Raw genomic sequence first — 19,608 nt, 5'->3', positions numbered from 1 at the left:
TGTGAATCTTACAATGCCACCTAAGAAAACCACCCCCCAGCCCCTCAATATGGCCATCTATTTTCTACCCATGGAATCTTCTTTAGTTCTGGATTTTCTTTTTTTTTAATTATTTTTATTCCACATGCAAAAGCCTAAATGAAATGTATGTCTGCATGAGGGTGTCAGATCTTCTGGAACTGGAGTTACAGACAATTGTGAGCTGCCATGTGGGTTCTGGGAATTGAACCGGGGCCATCAGAAGAGTAGCCTGTGCTCCTAACTGCTGAGCCTTCTCTCCAGTTTAATGGATGCTCGAACAGAGGACCGTAGCAAGAATCCATTGGTCCACTATCCAGTGGCTACAATTCCTTTCATCAGTCTCTTGGGCAACATAGTTCAGGCATTTATATGTCTGGTGGTTCTGTTTTACCACACCTAATTACTTGAACTTAGTGGGGATAACATGGCAATCTGTAGTGTCCCTTGAGGCTAGCATAGGCAGGATGGCTAGGATAAGGTGGGGCTTCCTGCCATGGCATTATATACTGGAGTGCTATGGCACTGGGTGTAGAGACGTGTCATTTACTTACCTACAATCACCCTGGCACCTGCTCCCCCATGTGTGAGCCTCGTAAATGTTACGCAGAGGATTTGGCCAAACTTTTCTTTTTGAAAACCGTGTATCATCTTTGGCTCACCAAATTTTCTACTGTGATTTAGGCTGGGGAGGGTGCTTTTTCTTGAAAAAATTAAAGCATTAATCAAAGCCAGCTGGAAATATATCTCATGATTGAAATGCAAGCAGAGAAGGGCTCCCAGAAGCCAAAGTCACACTGTAGAAGCAGGAAGCGGGCATGACTGAGGAGCAGGGCTGGCCAAGTTCTTGACCATGACACACACAGACAATTGGAATGAGAATGCTTTACCACTGTCTACATGCCCTGAGATGCTTTCAATTCCATTTCTTTTTCTTCTTTTTTTAAACTATGGATTATCAAGTATATGTGTGAGTGTGGTATATGGGTGTATATGAATTTGTCTGCACATGTGTGTATGTATGTGTGTACATGTCGCTGTATTAGTATATATGAATGTGTGTTTACAAGTGTACACATGTGCATAGGTGCGAGGTACAGGTTGATCTTAGGTGTTGTCTGTTGCTCTCTACCTTCATGTTTTTTTCTACCTTAATTTTTAAGAGAAGGCCTTCTGATGGATCTACAGTTCACTGTTAGGCTAGAGTGGCTGCCAGTACGTCTCTGGGATCCCTAGAGGTCCTTCCGCCTTTGCTTCCCAAAGCTGGAATTGCAGACGCTCCCCTCCACCATGCCCAGCTTTTTCTGTGGGTGATGCAGCCCGAAGTCAAGTCCTCCCGCTCAAATGACCAGCGCTTTACCCACTGGGCCATGTCCCCAGCCTGATTAATTAGTTCCGAAACACTCTACATTCTCATCATTCAATAACTCATAAATTATGGTCTGAAAAGCACAGGAGAGGGGTTACAATTCCGAGATTAGAACCAGGAATGCTGCTTTGTGTGTGGCGGTAGGATATGATTGTTCTCAATGATATTTACCTCTTCCTTTTTGAAGGCAGGCTTGTTATCTTGGGCCTTTTGTCTTTGAGCTTGCCCTTTAGCTCCTCTTTCCTCTTCCCTTTCCTTTTCAAAAATGGTAAAGGTAAATGCAAGCCCTTTCTAGCTTGCAGGAGTGAGCAGGTGCTCGGATCACTCGTGTGACATCTCTGTGGTTGTCACAGTGCCATACACAGACCCTTTGGTGCCAGTGGTACATAATGCTAGTGGTCGTGTCAGTAGGTGTGATACATCCTACCCTATTTTCTTTCTCCCGTGCCTCGAATGTGTTCACTGAAATCTAGCAAGATAGGATGTCCTGCTCATGACTTTCTCAATCACAGCCATGTGCACGAGGCTTGGTACAGAAGCAGGGGTGAAACACAACTTCAGCCAATGCAGTGATGGAGGGTTCACTCTGGAGAGGTGAACATGTAAGCATTCCTATTTCCTTTTACAGCTCTTAGAAAGGGTTTCTAATGCAGCCTTGCAGATAGAGAAAAACAAACAAACCACAAAGCGTTTATACGTTACACTCCCTCCCCAACCACTACTTCTGTCCGTCCTTGAGCCACATAAACTTGTGCTAACCCTCACGGCCAAAAAGAGCAAACTGCATGCTCTTAACTGTCCACTAAGCATTAACTGGTACTACCCCAGACAAATGGTTTCCTGCAAGTCTACATTAAACCCAGGTCTACATGATGGCAAGTCAGGCTTTCGAAGGTTTTGGGTTGTTTTTTGTTTTGTTTCTTTTTGTTGTTGTTGTTGTTTTTGTTGTTTTTGGTTGGGTCGGGGTCTAACAGTCTCCTTTTCAAAGGATTTATATTGTTATCTTCCTAAGACTAAATGTCTGAACTTAATTCTTCATTTCAACTCCCCACCCCTAATTTTAAAATTAAAAATAACATTTTACTATCAAGCACCAGAATGAGATGAGAAGTATATGCCTCTTGCCTCATGTTCACCCAGGGAAGATGTCAGAAAAACAGAGTTCAGGTGCAGATGCAGAAAGACACTGACAAAGCCCCACCACATTCAGGATCATTAGGTTAGTTCATTTTTTTTTAAACCATAACACCCAAACACAGAGCAATTAATTTATCTCTGGTTGTCCCATTAATTTGGTTGATTGCATACTTAGCTATGGTTCAACTGTTTCGTGCTTGGGTATTGCTATGGCTTGGAAAAAAAAGGAACAGCTTGCCAAATGACCAAGCACGTGAGGTGATGTGCATGGGGCCTCAGCCCCCAGTTTGGTGTGCATTCCATTTCTCATGAGTCACAGGCATCACACAGTAGGTGCATACTGTACCTGCTCCTTTGGGACAGCTGTCTGAAGTCTGTCTTCTTGCTCTTTCCTTTCATTCACCCCTTTCCTGTCTGTCTTCTTAGCTCCCTTGTCCCCCTTGTCCCCCTTGTCCTTTGCTTCTTGCTTCTCACTCCTTTGCTTCTCTAGCTGCTTTCTTTGCTTTTGCTCCTCTAGCCTGGCCTTCTCCTCTTCCTCTGCCTTGGCCTTCTGCTGCTCCTCGACCATTCTTCTCTGTTCCTCCTCAATCCTTGCCCGCTCCTCTGCCTCCCTCCTTTCCCTTTCTTCTGCAGCTGCCCTTTGCTCAGCTTCGATCCTTGCCTGTTCCTCTGCTAGCTTCCTATCTTGCTCAGCCTTGAGTCTTTCTTGTTCTTCTGCTTCCAACCTCAGCCTCTCTGCCTCAGCTCTCTTTCTTTCTTCTTCCTCCATCTTTTTTCGATGGGCTATCTCCTCTGTGTCTTCTTCCCTCTCCCCCTCTCCTTTAGACTCTTCTGCACTGACTTGCCCATTTTCCAATACCATTACCACAGCTTCCTCTTGGGTTTCTGGTGTTTTCTCTTCTACCGTCTCCTCTACCTGATTTTCGCCACGGCTCCCTCCCTTCAGCTTCTCCTCTTCCTCCTCCTCCTCCTCCTTTTCTTCTTTCTTTTTCTCTTCAGCATCTTCATAGTTGTTCTTCTGGTAGGACCTGATGACTACTTCTGTTTCTTCCACCTCATACCACCCTGGGCGACTCTCTCTTTTTTCTTCCTTCTCTGGTGTCTCATTTTCTGCCATGTCATTTTGCACCCTTCTGCTTGAGATTGACAGACTGGCATCTGTTATGGTCGGGTCAAACTCCTTCTGACGCTCTAAGGCTTCCTGAAGGCGTTTTTGACGTCTTTCTTCTCGCCTAGCCAGGCGCTCCAGTAAGGCAGCCTCCTCATCACCTTCTACCTGAGTGTTTGTAGTGGCTGGCTTAGACTCTTCATCAGGGACACTGCACAACAGAAGGAACAACACCAAAGACAGCTTGATAGTTAATCAATCGTATAAAGCCACCTGCAGCCAGAGCAGGTGCCAGTGGTGTCTGGCGTACTTGCCCCTGGAAGTTACCACTCTATGCTTCCTTGCCTGGCTTCCAGCTGAGCCTCACCAAATTGTAGCTCTTGGACTCTCTCAGCCACTGTATCTCCTCAACTTGCTGTGGAAGCTCTGAGTATGGCATCCAACAAAAGCTTTATAAACACTTTGGCCTTCCTCTGTTTTGAAGGCTAATTCTACAGGTAAGGCTCTTACTAGAGCTAAGTCACAGACAGCCACGATGGCCACTTATGCTGAAAAGTAACTTTTACCTGGCTGCCTCCTCTCCCAATCTCACTTACCTACATCCCTGCCATTGTTTCTTGGGATTACCTTACAAGTAAACTACTTGTGCTTAAAGCCTGATTTCAGCACCTGTGCCACTCTGGATCCCGACTATGACAAGGATCAAATCAGAATAATGGGTGAATTCTGTGTCATAGTTTCATATTTGTGCCACTGAGTCATTCCTGATCTCAGGTAGATTTGAGGTACTTAGGAAAGAGTATGTATAGCATGGAGCTTCTACACTATGCCAGCAATCTTGGCTTTGGAGACATCTAAGTATCTTCCACAATTCATGGGGTGATGACTGTCAGTCCAGGACGGCATTTCCCTACCCTCTGCCCTTCCTCATACCTAAACAGGGCCAGGTAATCAACGAAATGTAAGCATAAATGATGTGTCCAGGACAAAGCAATTGAGTAGGTATGTACTCTCTATGCTTGCCAGCTCTACTGGTGTGCGGGCTCTGGATCATTAGGGGTCGATAGAGCCAGGGAGGAAAGAAAGATAGGAGGATCCCTGAGGCTCACTGATGAGCCAGTCTGGCTGGATAAGTGAGCTCCAAGTTCAGGGAGAGACCCTGTCTTAAAGAATGGTGGAGAGCTGGGCGTAGCGGCACACACCTTTAATCCCAGCATGGAAGGCAGAGGCAGATGGATCTCTGTGAGTTTGAGGCCAGCCTGGTCTACAAAGCAAGTTCCAGGGTAGCCAGGAATACACAGTGAGACCCCTGACAAAAAAAAAAAAAAAAAAAAAAAGACAAAATAAAATAAGATAAAAATAAGACGAAGAGCACCTTATCTGGTACACAAAAATATCCAGAGTGCACTAGTATACTGTGTTAAAATAGTTAAATTGTCATAGCAACAACGTTACTAGACAATCTAACTTCTTTGTACAGATTTCCAAGAATAAGGGTTTTTTCTTATTCATTTCCCCGATGGGTAAGGACTGGCTAAATCAACATTTATTTTTAAAAGAAAAAAAAAGAGGAAAATCCAAACTGTAGCATGTCTATCATTGCACAATTCCAGAGTACTGGACACTGCCCAGACCAAGGGCGTAGGCCCCTTTTGGCTAGAATTAGCAGTCATGTGATACCAGAACTGTGACCAGAGCTGGAAGCATACGTCTCGAAATGTTTAGAAACTCCATCAAATTTCATGGTTCCTACCAAACTTGGCTCTTCTGATGTTCAAGTTCACTTGGTTTTGGAAAAACACATTTCATATTAAACAACAAAATATGGCAGAGAAAGCCTCGCTTTCAAGGCTTTTTGGCCTCTGCTGTTGCTGCAGGACACTGTCGACATGAATTAGCCTCATCCAGATTACATATGCACAGAAACACAAAGAACTGGGGTCAGTGGAGAAGGTCTATGCATGGGACACTCAGAGCAACTGAGTTCTAATGTTTTAACATCCTACAAATTCCAAAGAGCTGTCAGACAGAAGTACTATTAAGAAATCAACAGACTCTACTGAGCCTTTCTTTGCTTTTTTTAAAAAAAATAGATTGTAGGTAACAGTCATCAGTAGATGTTAAATGCCAGTTAGAACTGGTTGGTCCCCCAAAGACTCTACACTTGTAGATAATTAATATGCCTGCAAGAAATCACATGTTCAAACCTTAATATATTTTTTTAATTTTTTTTATTACAGGGTCTCATGTATCCCAGGTTAGCCTTGCACTCACTAAAAAGCCAACATTGACCATGAACTCCTGATCCTCTTGCTTCCATTTCTTGACTGCTAGGATTATAAGCATGTACCATCATGCTTGGCGAAAGAATTTTTAAATTTAGGTAAGCTCATAAAACAGCTAATAATAAAATTAAAGCAGAAATGATATGTAAGTCTGACCTATGTATGTGTTGCTGATGTTGCTGATGGGACAAGGCTCAAACCCAAGACCTCTGTGCCAGACCCGCACAGAGCACTGTTTTCCCAGTCCGGAAGTAAGATTTTCAGAAGCAGAAACTAATGATCAGTTGTAACTTTTAAAACCACCGTTGAACACTCACTAATAACTGGATTTAGGAATGGCCTCAAAATGTCACCAAAAACGATTTTTTCCCCTCTCTTCAGCTTAAGAATAGAAAAGGCAACAAGTGGCCATGTTGTCCCCTTTCTGTGAGACTCTGCCTAGAATGTACTGTACAGTGTGCTTGTTATGTGCAAGGCACTGGGGGTCTTACATGGACTCTTATTTCTGCAGCTGAGCAGTGTTCTTCAAAGAGAGCTGTGTTTATACTTTTTAAACTGAAGGAACAGTTTGCCAAGTTGGGATTCAAGGCCAATAAGTGAAACCCGGTGATCACATCTGCTACTCCATGCCTCTCAGCTGGGGACTGATTGCCAAGGACCAAGGTTTCTGTCTTCTACATAAACATTGTATTTCTTATTAAACTTGTCTTATATGTCAGCATTTGCAAGGTCACCCTAGAAAATGAGCTGATCAAGTCAATAGAGCTATTAACAGCCTCCTCTCACCAAAACCCATCAGCCAATAATGGCTGAGTTGGTCTGAGAAGGGAACAGTCTGCTAGCGAGTTCCATTCAACTGTGCAGCAGAAGATACAACCCAGAGATGTCCAGTGAGAGGAGGACGGTACCTGTTCTGAGCATGGATCTCCACCTGCTCTGTCACCTGTCCCAAGGACTCTTCCTCTTGCTTCTGCCGCAGCCTTTCCTGCCGGGCTCGGCGGCGCCGTTCCCTGGCAGCCTCTTCTTCATCATCATCATTCCTCTGATAGGCAATTCTGCAACATCATAAAGACAGGCTCCTGAGCACCCAGCTGACAAGTGTTGTCATCGATGTGCCAGCCAAACAGCCTGGAATGATTACTAATGACCCAGGATTCTAAAAGGATGCTTCATTTTCCCAAGTTTGGAGACCCAACCAATGTGTTTTCAGACTATTTTAGTATTTGAATAGCATTAATCCAATGACTCAGGGGATAACTTACATTGATCAAATAAACCAGAACATCTACACCAGGCTGCCTTTGGAGACTATGGGTTAGCATATTTGGATTCCTGAGCTGAGCAGATTTTCACATACAAGATTTAGAAGTGGAAATGGCAAGTATTGAACCCAAATAATCAAGACATGTATTAAAAATACATTGTGTGAACTAGAGCCAGCTCTGACCCAAAGACCAGAAGAGAATCCAGTCACACCTCTAAACCAAGACTCTGGTGCTAATAAGCCAAAGTTGTTCACCAAAATTGAGAACACCAGTTATCTTCTTCCATCAGGTTTTGTTTTCCCCTTCGGTTACTTTATGATAGGTTGTGTGTGTGTGTGTGTGTGTGTGTGTGTGTGTGTGTGATCATTGACCATTGATAGGTGGCTTCAAAGAATGTGCATTGTGAGAGTGTCAGTTACCTCAAAGCACCCATCTTTGATACTAATACAAAACATGTATTAGTATCCTGCCACCCATGTGCTGTGCTGTTTGTGTATGTGTGTGCATGTATGTGTGCTCATGCTTATGGAGTCCCTGAGAGATATCAGGAGTCTTCCTTGAGGGATTTCCACCTTATTCATTGAAGCAGGGTCTCTTAGTTGAACCTAAAATTTGACTATATGGCCAGCTAGCTAATCTGCTTCAGGCTGGAATTACAGGTGGGTCTCCATGCCAACCTCCACTTATGTAGGATTTGAACTCCTGTCCTCATCCTTATGTGGTGGGAGCTTTAACCACTGAGCAATCTCCATAACCAAAGCAAGAGCTACCCCTAGTGAGCACACACTTTTAAGTTGTATGTAACCACAAAGGTAAATTCAATTTCAAATTAAAGAAAACAAAATATCAGAGCCACCTGCAACACTCAATCATATATGACTGATAGGAGTTTGTTCACTTTAGACTGACAAACCAGGAATGCACAGGCTTACATCCAGTGCTTTTATCTGTGTCATCTTTTTAACTTCAATAATACTATGAATGTTAAAAATTCTAAAGTATGGTTCATTTTCCTTTTGTTGCTTCAGAAAATCTGACTTCCTACTTACTAAAATCTGCTAGTGTGTCAAATGTCAATATAAATAGTGCCACTCTATGTATGTGTGTGTGTTCTATCTAGATATCTATTATATATTCTATTAAACTGAATTGTAATTCCCCACAAACATGGAGGGGAAAATAGCATGGTAAAATTAACGTATAAGAAGATTAATAGTCAAAAGGTGGGTTCTCAGAATGGATCTTCAGGACTACTTGGCCCTTTGATCAAATTGTTGTAAGTTTCTTTGTCCCTAAGTGCATGGCAATTAAATAGAAATCCCGGCTGTGTTGAGCTAGAGCGTGGTAGCACGTGTGCGCAGCCTTGCAAGAGAATTTGAGCTCGGTTCTAGACGTGACACAGTACAAATGCTCCCTTCTAACCCAGCTACGGTGTCGCTTGGGGGAGAAAGCCCTTCCCGGTGGTTTGGCTTCGACCTTCGGACTCTTGGCCTAGAATTTCTTTGGCTCATTTCTCAGCACACTGCTCTAACCACTGCAGCAAGAACTAGTCCTTAAGAGCTGCTTCTCAAGCTGATGGAACAGGAATACTTTATTTGGTCTCTCCATCTCCAGCTCACCCATGCTAGCACGTCTGTTTTGGAGCCTTCTTCCAAGACAGTGGGAGACATGAATGGTACATGTGGGGCACCCGCATGCTAAAAGCAAAACTCTCCCTCCATCAAGCAATCAAGTTTAAGCTGGTGTTTCCCAATATATTTGAGCTGTCTCATCTTCCTCCTCCCACCTACTCTGCAAGCTTCATGGGTGCTGACTGCATTTGGCTGGGAGCAAAACTAGCTTTGCTGCCATGGCCGCATCACAGCCAGCCTTCCTTCCTCTTGGATCTCTCACTGGAGGAGCAACTGAGCAAATGTAGCATCTCTGTGTCGCTCCTCACTCCTCCCACTTCCTGTAACTTAAAATCTGCAGGCAGCCCACTGGCTCTTCTAGGATGCATTTACTAGAGGCTGCTCGGGAATGATCTTTGACTGTTACTAAAAGAATGAGGAATTAAACTTATTTACCAAGTTAAACCAACAACAACGAAAGAACCGCCATGGTTTACTGTTGTTTTCAGTCCTAATGGACCCAGTTTCTGGATGATGATCATATCAGGTGAAATCGATGATGGTACTGGGAAAATCATTTTCTACCCGAGAATAAGCGCTGTGTTACAGTCCTCAGCACCATGTAAATGCTAGCGGATGTGGCAGGACTGAAACTCGGGGGACAGAGACCGGGAAATGGCCAGAGTAAGCTACCTAGCCTAGCTGAATCAGTGAGCTCCGAGTTCATCTCAGAGACCCTGGCTCAGTCTCTAAGGGGAAGAGTGATTGAAGAAGACACTGAACATGGAAACTTTAGTCTCCTTGCACACACATGAACACACTCAGAACCACACATACACACTACGTACACACATGAACACACTTCGAAACACACACACACACACACACACACAGCCAAGAAAAGAACCTATCAGTTGACTTTATAAGTAAAACTGTGTGGATGCCAAACTCTTCAACCATCAGCCTCCTACACTGGCCCCAGAGCAATTCATGGATCTAAAAAAGCAGTCTATTCTTTGTGCTTCCTCCATGCATTTTTTCTTTTCTTTCTTTTTCCTTTTTTCTTTTTTTTATGAGACAGGTTCTCACTATGTAACTAGGCTGTCTTGGAACTCACTTTGTAGAGCAGGCTGGCCTCAAACTCACAGAGATCCACGTGCCTCTGCCTCCTGAATGCTGGGAGGTGAGCCACTGGACCCGGCTAGGATTTTTTCTTATTGAAACAAAAAAATCCTCAGTGGCTTGCTGTTCTGATACTGAAAGTAATGGACTCGTGCTATGTTTCAAAACTAGACAATTACCTAATGTATAAAGACAAACGTGAAAACTTAGAATCATTCCAACTAACTCTGACATGGGGCAAATATAACGTATGTTCATAGGTATAGAGAGATATACGTTTTTAATAAAGTGGGGTCATGTTATATGCATTATTTCAGGGACAGTTCCTTTAATTAAACTTATTCATGGCTACATTTTTAACACACCAACAAACTACATCAATGGAAACTGTATTTCATATCTACATATACCAGATGGTAATTATGCAGATATTCTATAATCTAATATTTCTCCTGCTGGATGTTAATATGTTTGTCCCAACTTCTTGCCCCTAAAAGCAGCAGTGCAAAGACTTCAAAACTTCTCAGAAGTTCTGTGTTTATGAAGCTGAGGATGCTTTCTTTGGAGGCTTCTGATGCACTGATAAACTGGCCTCCAGGAGGTAGTAGAGCTCGGATGATGCGTGGGCATACCCACTTCACCATCACACAGAATCTGTCCAAGACAAGACAGCTCAGGAAGCAGGCTCCTTCCCGTGTCACAGGGTCCTTGCTGCATCCGCCATCACAGTAGCTCTGGTCTATACTGAAGACAGAATATTTGCATCTCTGATTTTCTACACGCTGGCCTTAACCTTCTTTGAAATGCTGCTAACATTTCTAACAAAATTCCTATCTAACCAGACGGCCAGAGATGCATAACAACCCATTTTCACGTCCATGAAATCTCAGCAGATTCCTGTATTAACCAATCCACTTGTGTTCAAGGCTTGCAACCACCTTTTTCAGACCATTCAGGAGCCCTCTGAACCAACGGAGAAGGACTCAACTACATTATATACAGTTTTAATCAAAAGCATTTCATTGTGATTTAAAAAAAAAACAAAAAAAACAAAAAAATGGTAACCACCAAGTCTTTAAACAACACTGTATTAAAAAAAAATAATTGGGGTCCAGGAGCTCCAGAGCCATGCTGGCTGTACAGAGGGAGTGCTCTGCTTTATTTCTTGACAACTGCCTTTGCTCACCTCTTGCCCAAAGCACCTGGAGATGTGATCGACCTTAGCAGTTAGAGGTCACTGTTGCCAAGAGCAGAATGACTCAGCAGATATTTGGGACAAAGGGAATCTATCATGTACTCACATATAATACTTACAAATGATCCCCAAAGTCCACAACAATGGCATGCGATCTGACCTGTCCATGGCATAAAAAAGAAAAGAGCTGGTGTTTCTTCCAGTCTTAGAACTACTGCTTAAAGGCTCTGGTGACTTGATAAGAAAATTCATCAAGTAATACAAGTTAAAAATGGGGCACAGAGAGGTTAAGAGCATTGGCTGTTCTACCAAAGTTCCTGAGTTCAATTCCCAGCAACCACATGGTGGCTTACAACCATCTATAATGAGATCTGGTGCCCTCTTCTGACCTGCAGGCACACATGCAGGCAGAACACTGTCTGAATAATTAATAAACAAACAAACAAACAAACAAATAAATAAATAAATCTTAAAAAAAATGGGGCACAGAGCTAAACAGAGAATTCTCAACAGAGGAATATCGAACGTCAGAGAATTGCTTAAAGAAATGCTCAACATCCTTAGTCATCCAGGAAGTGCAAATCAAAATGACCCTGAGATTCCACCTCACACCCATCAGAATGGCTAAGATCAAAAACTCAAGTGACAACACATGCTGGAGAGGATGTGGAGAAAGGGGAACCCTCCTCCATTGCTGGTGGGAATGTAAACTTGTACAACCACTTTGGAAATCAATCTGGTGCTTTATCAGACAATTAGGAATAGCGCTTCCTCAAGATCCAGCTATACCACTCCTAGGCATATATCCAAAAGAGGCTCAAGTACACAACAAGGACATTTGCTCAACTATGTTCACAGCAGTTTTATTTGTAATAGCCAGAATCTGGAAACAACCCAGATGTCCATCAACGGAGGAATGGATACAGAAATTGTGGTGCAATTACAAAATGGAATACTATTCAGCAATTAAAAACAAGGAAATAATGGAATTTGCAGGCAGATGGATGGAACTAGAAAAGATCATACTGAGTGAGATAACCCAGAAGCAGAAAGATACACATGGTATAGACTCACTTACAAGTGGATATTAGCCATATAATACAGGCTAAACATACTAAAACCTAAAGAAGCTAAACAACAAGGAGGACCCAAGGGAAGATGCTTAATCCTCACTCAGAAAAGCAAACAGGATAGATATTGGAAGTAGGAGAAGACAGGGAACAGGACAGGAAACTTCCACAGGGGCCCTCTGAAAGACTACCCAGCAGGGTATCGAAGCAGATGCTGGGACTCATAGCCAAACTTTGGGCAGAGTGCAGGGAGTCTTATGAAAGAAGGGGGAGATAGGAAAACTGGGAAGGGACAGGAACTCCACAAGGAGACCAACAGAGCTAAAAAAAATCTGGGCTCAGGGAGTCCTGCAGAAACTGATGAATCAACCAAGGGCCAGGCATGGAGATAACCTAGACCCCCTGCTCAGATGTAGTCCATGAGTAGCTCAGTCTCCATGGAGGTTCCCTAGTAAGCTGAGCTCTCTGGTATGAACTCAGTGGTCTGTTCTTTGATCACTTCCTCTGGTGAGGTGGCCTAACTAGGCCCCAGAGAAAGAGATCTAGACAGTCCTGATGGGACTAGGGCCAGATAGTAAGGTAAGAGGTCCTCCCCTATCAGTGGATTAGGGGAAGGGGAGAGGGGGAGAAAAGGGAGGAAGGGGGGGCGGGAGGAGCCGAGGGAGGGGGCTACAGCCAGGGTACATAGTGAATAAATTATAATAAATAATAATAATAGTAAAGAAAAAAATTTAAAAAGTCGGATCCACATGCCAGGAAAACTCTTCCTTAGTGCCTCTGCTGTTCCAAGGAAACTAGCTTACGTCTGCAACACCAGACCTCTGCTGCCTCCATGTACTAGCATGTTAAATTCTGGTCCTTTCAGATGGAAAAGTTTAAGTAAATAAAAGCATTTCAAACATGACAAACAAGGAAATCACTGAGGATTCAGTATACTTCCCGTGTAGGCCGCACCTAATAGAAGACCCGGGCCTCATGGCCTCCAAGAAGAGCAGCTCTTAGGTAACCATTATTATTGTTGTAGTAATTTCTGTCAATGTCACTGTCTTAATGAGGCTCTTACAACAGGATCTGACTTAAAGAGTTAAAAGTTTCTGTGGGTTAAACTATTTGGAGGCAGCATGACTCACATACATTAGTATTATTTTTTGTACCAAAACCCCAGGGATTTTCTTTCATAATGTGAAAGGCAAGCAGATTCTCCACACAATCTCATCAGCACTGTAGACTGCTCACTCGCTCCCAGTAAGCCGTGTGTGATCAAGAGGGACAACCCAAGCCATTAAAGAGTCCTATGGGTTCAGTAGACTTGCTGCATCTTTGGAGGTTAAAAGAGGTTTATTGAAACATTCCAAGCTCTTAAATAAAATTTTGTTTACATGTGGTGTTGGCAAAATATTGCGGTTTCACTGAATGCATAGGAAGTCCAATTCTCAAATATTTTCTCGGAATCTTAAGGGGAAGGGAATTAAAAGTTACAATGGAGAAAAAATAAAACACAAGAAAAATATTTTCAATCAAAATATGGGCAAGTCAATGGGTTTGTGTGTAATTAATAATGGAGAGAGTGAAAGACTCTTCGATTGAAAAGAAGTTCTTTTGGTTAAAGAAGTAATGTGCTATATTCATTATCAATGGCGACTTATATCACTATCAAGCCGTATTTACTGGTATCAAGGCACACAAGATAGGTTACTTTGAAGACAGTTACTCGGGAGAGAAATACATCTCAATTCATCTATCGCCTCCATGTCCCTTGTACATGCTTGAGTCACTAAAGTTTGTATAGCAACCATATATTTGGGTTTCCACAATATTTGCAAACTTTCATGTTCTTAACGCATGTCCTCATAAGTTATCACCACAAGCCCATCATTTACAAGGGTAGCATCCCACAGTCACACAAATTTCTGTACTCACAGACCATGATGGAGACAATGTGCTACAGAGCAGCAGAAAGTGGGAGAGAAAAAGATCTACATATGCACCACAGAAGGCTGGTCCTTAGCATCGTTACATCAGCATCTTGTGTGAGTTGACCAACAGGCTGGGTGTGGCTAGAAGAAGTCTAGGGCACTGTATGTGAGAAAATTCTAAAGTGGTCCTATCCTGGGACAAGCAGATTCTCCAGGTAAAAGTCTTATTTATGAATCAATGCATAGAGTCACAAGAAAGTTTAAAATGAAATATTCTAAGAGATTGAAGTGAGTTTTTTACATTTACAACCTTTATGATAAATTGTGCAATTTATAAATGAGTACAGTGTAAATGAGCACAGTGTAAGTTCGCTTTAAAGTGTAATAATAAACCTGGCAAACTGAAAGACACACACCTACTACCCTAGCTCTCACCAGCAGTTAATTAGGGGCTTATGAATTTTCCAGGACCATTTTCATTTGTTAAACATCTCTCAGTCACCCGCCTGAATTTTGCAGTGCTTGTATTCTCCTCTTGCTTTTGTTCTGTAGTTTTACCACCATGGTGTGTAATACATTTTAAAAGGTTTTCCTGTTAAAAACTTCATATAACAACAACATATGTAACTCATAATTGATCTTCACACAGCATTATGCCTTAGAATTTAAAGGAATCTCTGTAGTTTACAGATGTGACCTGAGCATGCTTTCCAGACCTCTCGGGGATCAGAGCTCTGGACAGAATAAATGACTATGATTTTATTCAACTGATCATACTTTCTTTATTTTTTTTTTAATCTACAAACAGCTTATGATATCCAGTGGAAAATAAAATGAATAAAACCTGTATTTATATTCTTATGAGGTTGTTAGTTTTCTCCCATTTCTTTAGAATGGAAAATGCATATCATTATGTTTAGACTTAAGAGGGTCAATCCATAACCGTTTCCTGAGGTAAACTGAAATCTGTTCATTTTCTCACACCATTAAATTTGCTCCATCCCATCTTCCTCACCATAGCTAAATAATAAGCTTGCTTAGGCACAAACATTTATTTTTTAATTTATAGAGTTTACAAAGGATCATCTGAGGGCCAGAGAGGTGGCTCAGTGGTTAGGAGCATGTGCTGTCTTGTAGAGAACCTGAGATCAGTTCCCAGCACCCATTTCAAATGGCTTGCAGTACTACGGAACACCAGAGGGACCCAAAGGAAACAAGGCAGGGATAGAAAGAAAGGGCTGGTGTTAAAAATGATACAGAAGAGAGTTTAGTTGGTACCTGAGCTAAACTTCAGTTGAAAAGAATTAAGTAGGAAGGGAAATGATTAAGTGGATAAGAATTAAAAGAAAATTAGCCAAACTCACTTTCCACATTAACCGTCAACTGAAATTAATGTGGCTAATACAGATATACCAACTACTACCTGTGTTCTCATAAGCATTAGCTTGTCTTATGTCCCAGCCTAGGATTCTCTAACCAGCATCATGAATAATGAATACAAATCTCATCAATATGAATATGTGAAATAGGAAAACATGATTCTTAACGTTCTTTGACTTTTAAAACTCAAAACCAGACCAGCTGCCGCACCCACCAAAGGACACCTTGTTTTAATGTATGTGGTACACGGACAGTAAAGGCTAAGTGTAGACAATTTTTAGAGCCAAACATGAGAAAAATAGCTAAAGCCAGGTGCCTATGACTGCAATACTATATTCCCCCCACCCCCCCAAAAAAAGGTCTAGACATGATACACAACTGACTAACACCTGCTAAAAGAAAGGTTTAGGAAGATTCCCACAGCTCCACGAGCTGATGTGGCTGCAAAGCCTCTGACCACAGATGTATCAAAAATCAAATCTTTTCAAACACACATTTCCATATTTCCATCTTCTCGTGTGAAAGACATGAAGTCATCTTAGACGAGCCCCAGGGTGATCTGAATCACTTCAGTTATGCTCCCAAACTTGAAGAGTTTGTATCATACAATACACAGGTCCATAATTTCATATGGTTTTGCTCCCAGTTGTGGTGCCATTATCATGTGGGTAAACACGTGACAAAAGAAACAAAGGAACTGGGAAGAAAGATGAAGACAAGATTCCTTAAATGGAGATTCTGAGCCTGAGTAATTAAAGGGAATCCCTGCAAAGGAAAGCAGTGCTGCAGACGCGGAGGAAATGGTGCGCAGCAGGCGGAGGCCACTGTGTCCTTAGACCCTGTGTCAGCATCCTCCCCAGACAGACAGGCGGTGCTTAAAGTGGGGACTTTGTGGATGATGGATGTTCGTAACAGATCTTTTATGACCTCCCCTCTCTGAAAAGTGCCCTCCAGAGCTTTCTTCTTCCACTCTCAGTTTTAATTGGAAAAAGATTCACTATTCATTTCCTCCTTCCCAAGTTGTCCTTTCCATTCGGGTGGCATCGCCTTCCATCTTTATTCCCCTCGTGTCCCTCAGCAACTCCCAGGAACCAGAAAATTCCAATGGACTGGTACATGAGACCAAGGCCCCTGTTTCTAGCATCATCAGTGAAAGACATGATTGTCCCTCTAAGGAGAAAGCACCCGGGATGGTTCCTACTCCCTGACTTCATTGTTGCCACACAAACTCATTTAGAATCCACTGGCTTGCATCTACCCTCCACATGCCAGCATTTCAGAGGTTTGTTTACAAGTGAAGGTAAACCTTTAGGGGAGACAGGAAATGGAAAATGAAGGGCCACATCCTGGACACTTGGCCTACTGGGAAGGACATGTAGTTTTGCAAGGGACTTGGCAGCCACCTCTAGGTCCAGCCTCCCTGCTGTTGGGAAAGGAAGTTAATGATACTTCTCTGTTCTTGGTGGGTTATGGTAGTGACAGGATAAACTTTACTTAAGAAAGGGTCTGCTCAAGATAGAGGGAGATGAGTTGACACTCATTTATGATTTGGCAAAGAAGCCAAACAAAAGAAAACCCGTTTCCACGCTTGAAGATGCCCTTCAAGTAAAGGCAAAGGTGCTCTCATTTTAACATTCCAAACAAAGCAGCCATGGTCGTGTGTACCGATTAAATTAGCAGCATTGACAGCTGAAGAGAACTACAAGGCTTGTGAGAGGGTGGCATGGGTCTCACAGATACTCTTATATGGCACTTGAAATATCTCTGACAGGAACTGATTGGCTGGCTCTTTGATCACCTCCCCCTGACGGGGGTGCAGCCTTATCAGGCCACAGAAGACAATGCAGCCACTCCTGATGAGACCTGATAGACTAGGATCAGAGGGAAGGGGAGGAGGACCTCCCTTTTCAGTGGACTGGGAGAGGGACATGGGTGGGGAAGAGGGAGAGTGAGATTGGGAGGGGAGGAGGGAGGGAGGTACAGGGGGGATACAACGTGAATAAACTGTAATTAATAAAAATAAAAATAATTATTATATATGAAAGAAATATCTTGAAGAGCCCTCGCCTGGACTAGTGGAACTATTTGCCAAGAAATGACTAACTAGGAAGGCTTATGCTGTTTTTCTGACCAGACACGAAAGCAACCGCTGCTGCCATGATGGAGACAACAGACTGTTAAACTGTCACATTGTTTAATCACAAATGACCGTTTGCAACAGCAGCATCAGCTATGGGTTTCTAACCTTGTGTACATTCCTCTCTCTAGCCAAACCACTGGCCATCTGGACCCAGACTCTGAGGGAGGACGGTTCATTTTAGTTGGGAGAGTAGAGCAATGGACCCTGGACAGGATGGGGTACATAGACCTAGAGTCTGAGGAGGAGGCAGATACCAAGGAGGAGTTTTGGATTGTGGTGTGGGATGTTGGCTGGGGCTGCCTATGCACTGACACCAGGTGGCTAGAATAAAGGCATCCTTTCTCCAGTGATGGAGCAGCTGTTCTGTTCAAGCTACCGAAGGAGGAAGCCAAGAGGAAAAATGGCTTGAAATGGAGTTATGATTCTGTAGGGGAGCCAAGAAATGTGCAAGGATGTAATGGGAGTTCAAATGCGGCAAATATTAGAGGAGAAGTATACAGTGATTGAAGCTTAACAGACGGTTAATACAGTTTTAACCTCGGGATCAAAGAAGGCTCCATGGAGAAAGTGGTGCTTGCGCTTGGTCTGCAAGAAGGGAAGAGGACCTTTCTTCACTCAGAGAGCACAAATGGAAAGTTGGAACGTCAGGAAATGTGGACATGGAGGAGCAAACAACTCGGTCTGGCCAGGGCTCACGGGGCATGAAGGGCATTAGTGATGATTTGGCTATGTATGGTACAAACCCAATCAAGGCTTCTAACAGAAGTAAAAGCAGACCAGCCACTCTGCAGATCTCAAGAGGATCCCTCAAGGGTCCAGCCCTGCGGAAACGCAGCGTAAATGCAGGGCAGTGTACATGGAGGAGGATTTTCTCGTTCTGTCTCCACTCCAGGTGTTTCAGCTCATTCCGCAGCTTTCCCCAGGAAATAAGAGAAATCAGGCCAGCTACCCAATATCAAGGGCTCCATAAATCTTAGCAGCAAGAGGAGCCTTCAGCTCAGCAAATCCGCTGGTCATTCAGAACAGTAGTTTGTGGCAGACTTCTCAAGAGCAGTAAGTTAGGCCTTCCGTGCTTTGTGAATTTGCTGTTCTCTTTCTCGTAGCCGCTCCCCCCTGCCCCCCGCCTTGCGCCCATCTTACTTCATGTGACTCCTCTAGCATTCTCCCAACTGAACCTCCAGTTCTGTGGTAAAGGGTTAAAAGCTTAGGAGTGGAGATGGATATAATTGGATGGAGCTGGGGAGGTTATTTTAATTTAAGCACTGCCTTGTACGTGGCAGCCTGGGTTCTGATTGGCGCTGTGACTCAGGCTAGTGACTACAGCTCTAGCACTGTGCAGGGGCTTTCATTCTTGTCCAGGGTGTCTTCTAAGCCTGGACACCTTCTCAGGGTGTTCTGCCAATTAACAACGTCCTGACCAGGGACTGACAAGCTATGGCCTGCAGGTTAAATCCAATCCATTCATCTTTTTTCTGTAAGTTTTCTTTTTTTTGGGGGGGGACCAATAATTCTCATTTTGTCTATGATTCATCTGGGATTTTAACTTCAGAGGTACATACCACCCAAATGTGAAAGTAAACACTATGTGGTTCTGTGTTTTTTTAAAAATACGTGTTGATCAAGCAGTTATTTGCTGGTCATTGGTCTATACCAATGGTTTTTAAACAGTTTGGGTAATATGTTCCTTTCTTTTATTTAGGGAAAATTCCCTTTTGCCTGTAGCTTCTGTGCAAACATTTAAAGTACAAGCCTCTTTCACAAAGTTAGTTTAAACCAGATAAGGCCTACCACACATAAACCCTCTGACCCAGTGAGAATAAAGAGCCGCACGTCATTGTGAGCTGCACATACTAACCCCTGAGCTTCCCTCTGGGGAAGGAACACATGACCCTCCCTAAGGACCATTCATGGCTAGGAAAAGGGACTGAGGCAAGATGTCAGGGCCAGAAAGGATGATGACACCAGAAAAGCTTTAATTCCTTGCCTTTAACTC

The 19,608-nt window shown here is 43.1% G+C and overlaps 1 protein-coding gene across 11 annotated transcripts in view; it reads right to left on the bottom strand.

Annotated features, from left to right (window-relative positions):
- Nucleotides 1-19,608, bottom strand: part of Cald1 (caldesmon 1) — a 172,662-nt gene that overhangs the window by 26,550 nt on the left and 126,504 nt on the right. For 7 of the 11 annotated variants that reach the window (XR_009590746.1, XR_009590745.1, XR_009590748.1 and 4 more), the window contains 3 exons: nt 6,826-6,972; nt 2,871-3,843; nt 1,559-1,642 (listed from right to left, as the gene is read on the bottom strand). Coding sequence is in view for 5 of the 11 variants with exons in the window: in XM_060380166.1 (XP_060236149.1) it covers nt 1,559-1,642; nt 2,871-3,843; nt 6,826-6,972 (1,204 nt within the window). In the remaining 6 variants the exon portion in view is untranslated. The remainder of the gene's footprint in view (nt 1-1,558; nt 1,643-2,870; nt 3,844-6,825; nt 6,973-19,608) is intronic. The other 4 variants (XR_009590750.1, XM_060380168.1, XM_060380169.1 and 1 more) reach the window with 1 other exon arrangement.

Source organism: Meriones unguiculatus, chromosome 3 (assembly GCF_030254825.1).
Source record: "Meriones unguiculatus strain TT.TT164.6M chromosome 3, Bangor_MerUng_6.1, whole genome shotgun sequence".
Classification (NCBI taxonomy): Eukaryota; Metazoa; Chordata; class Mammalia; order Rodentia; family Muridae; genus Meriones; species Meriones unguiculatus.
The sequence above is the reverse complement of the archived record's forward strand: the minus strand, read 5'-3'. Positions and strand labels throughout refer to the sequence as shown.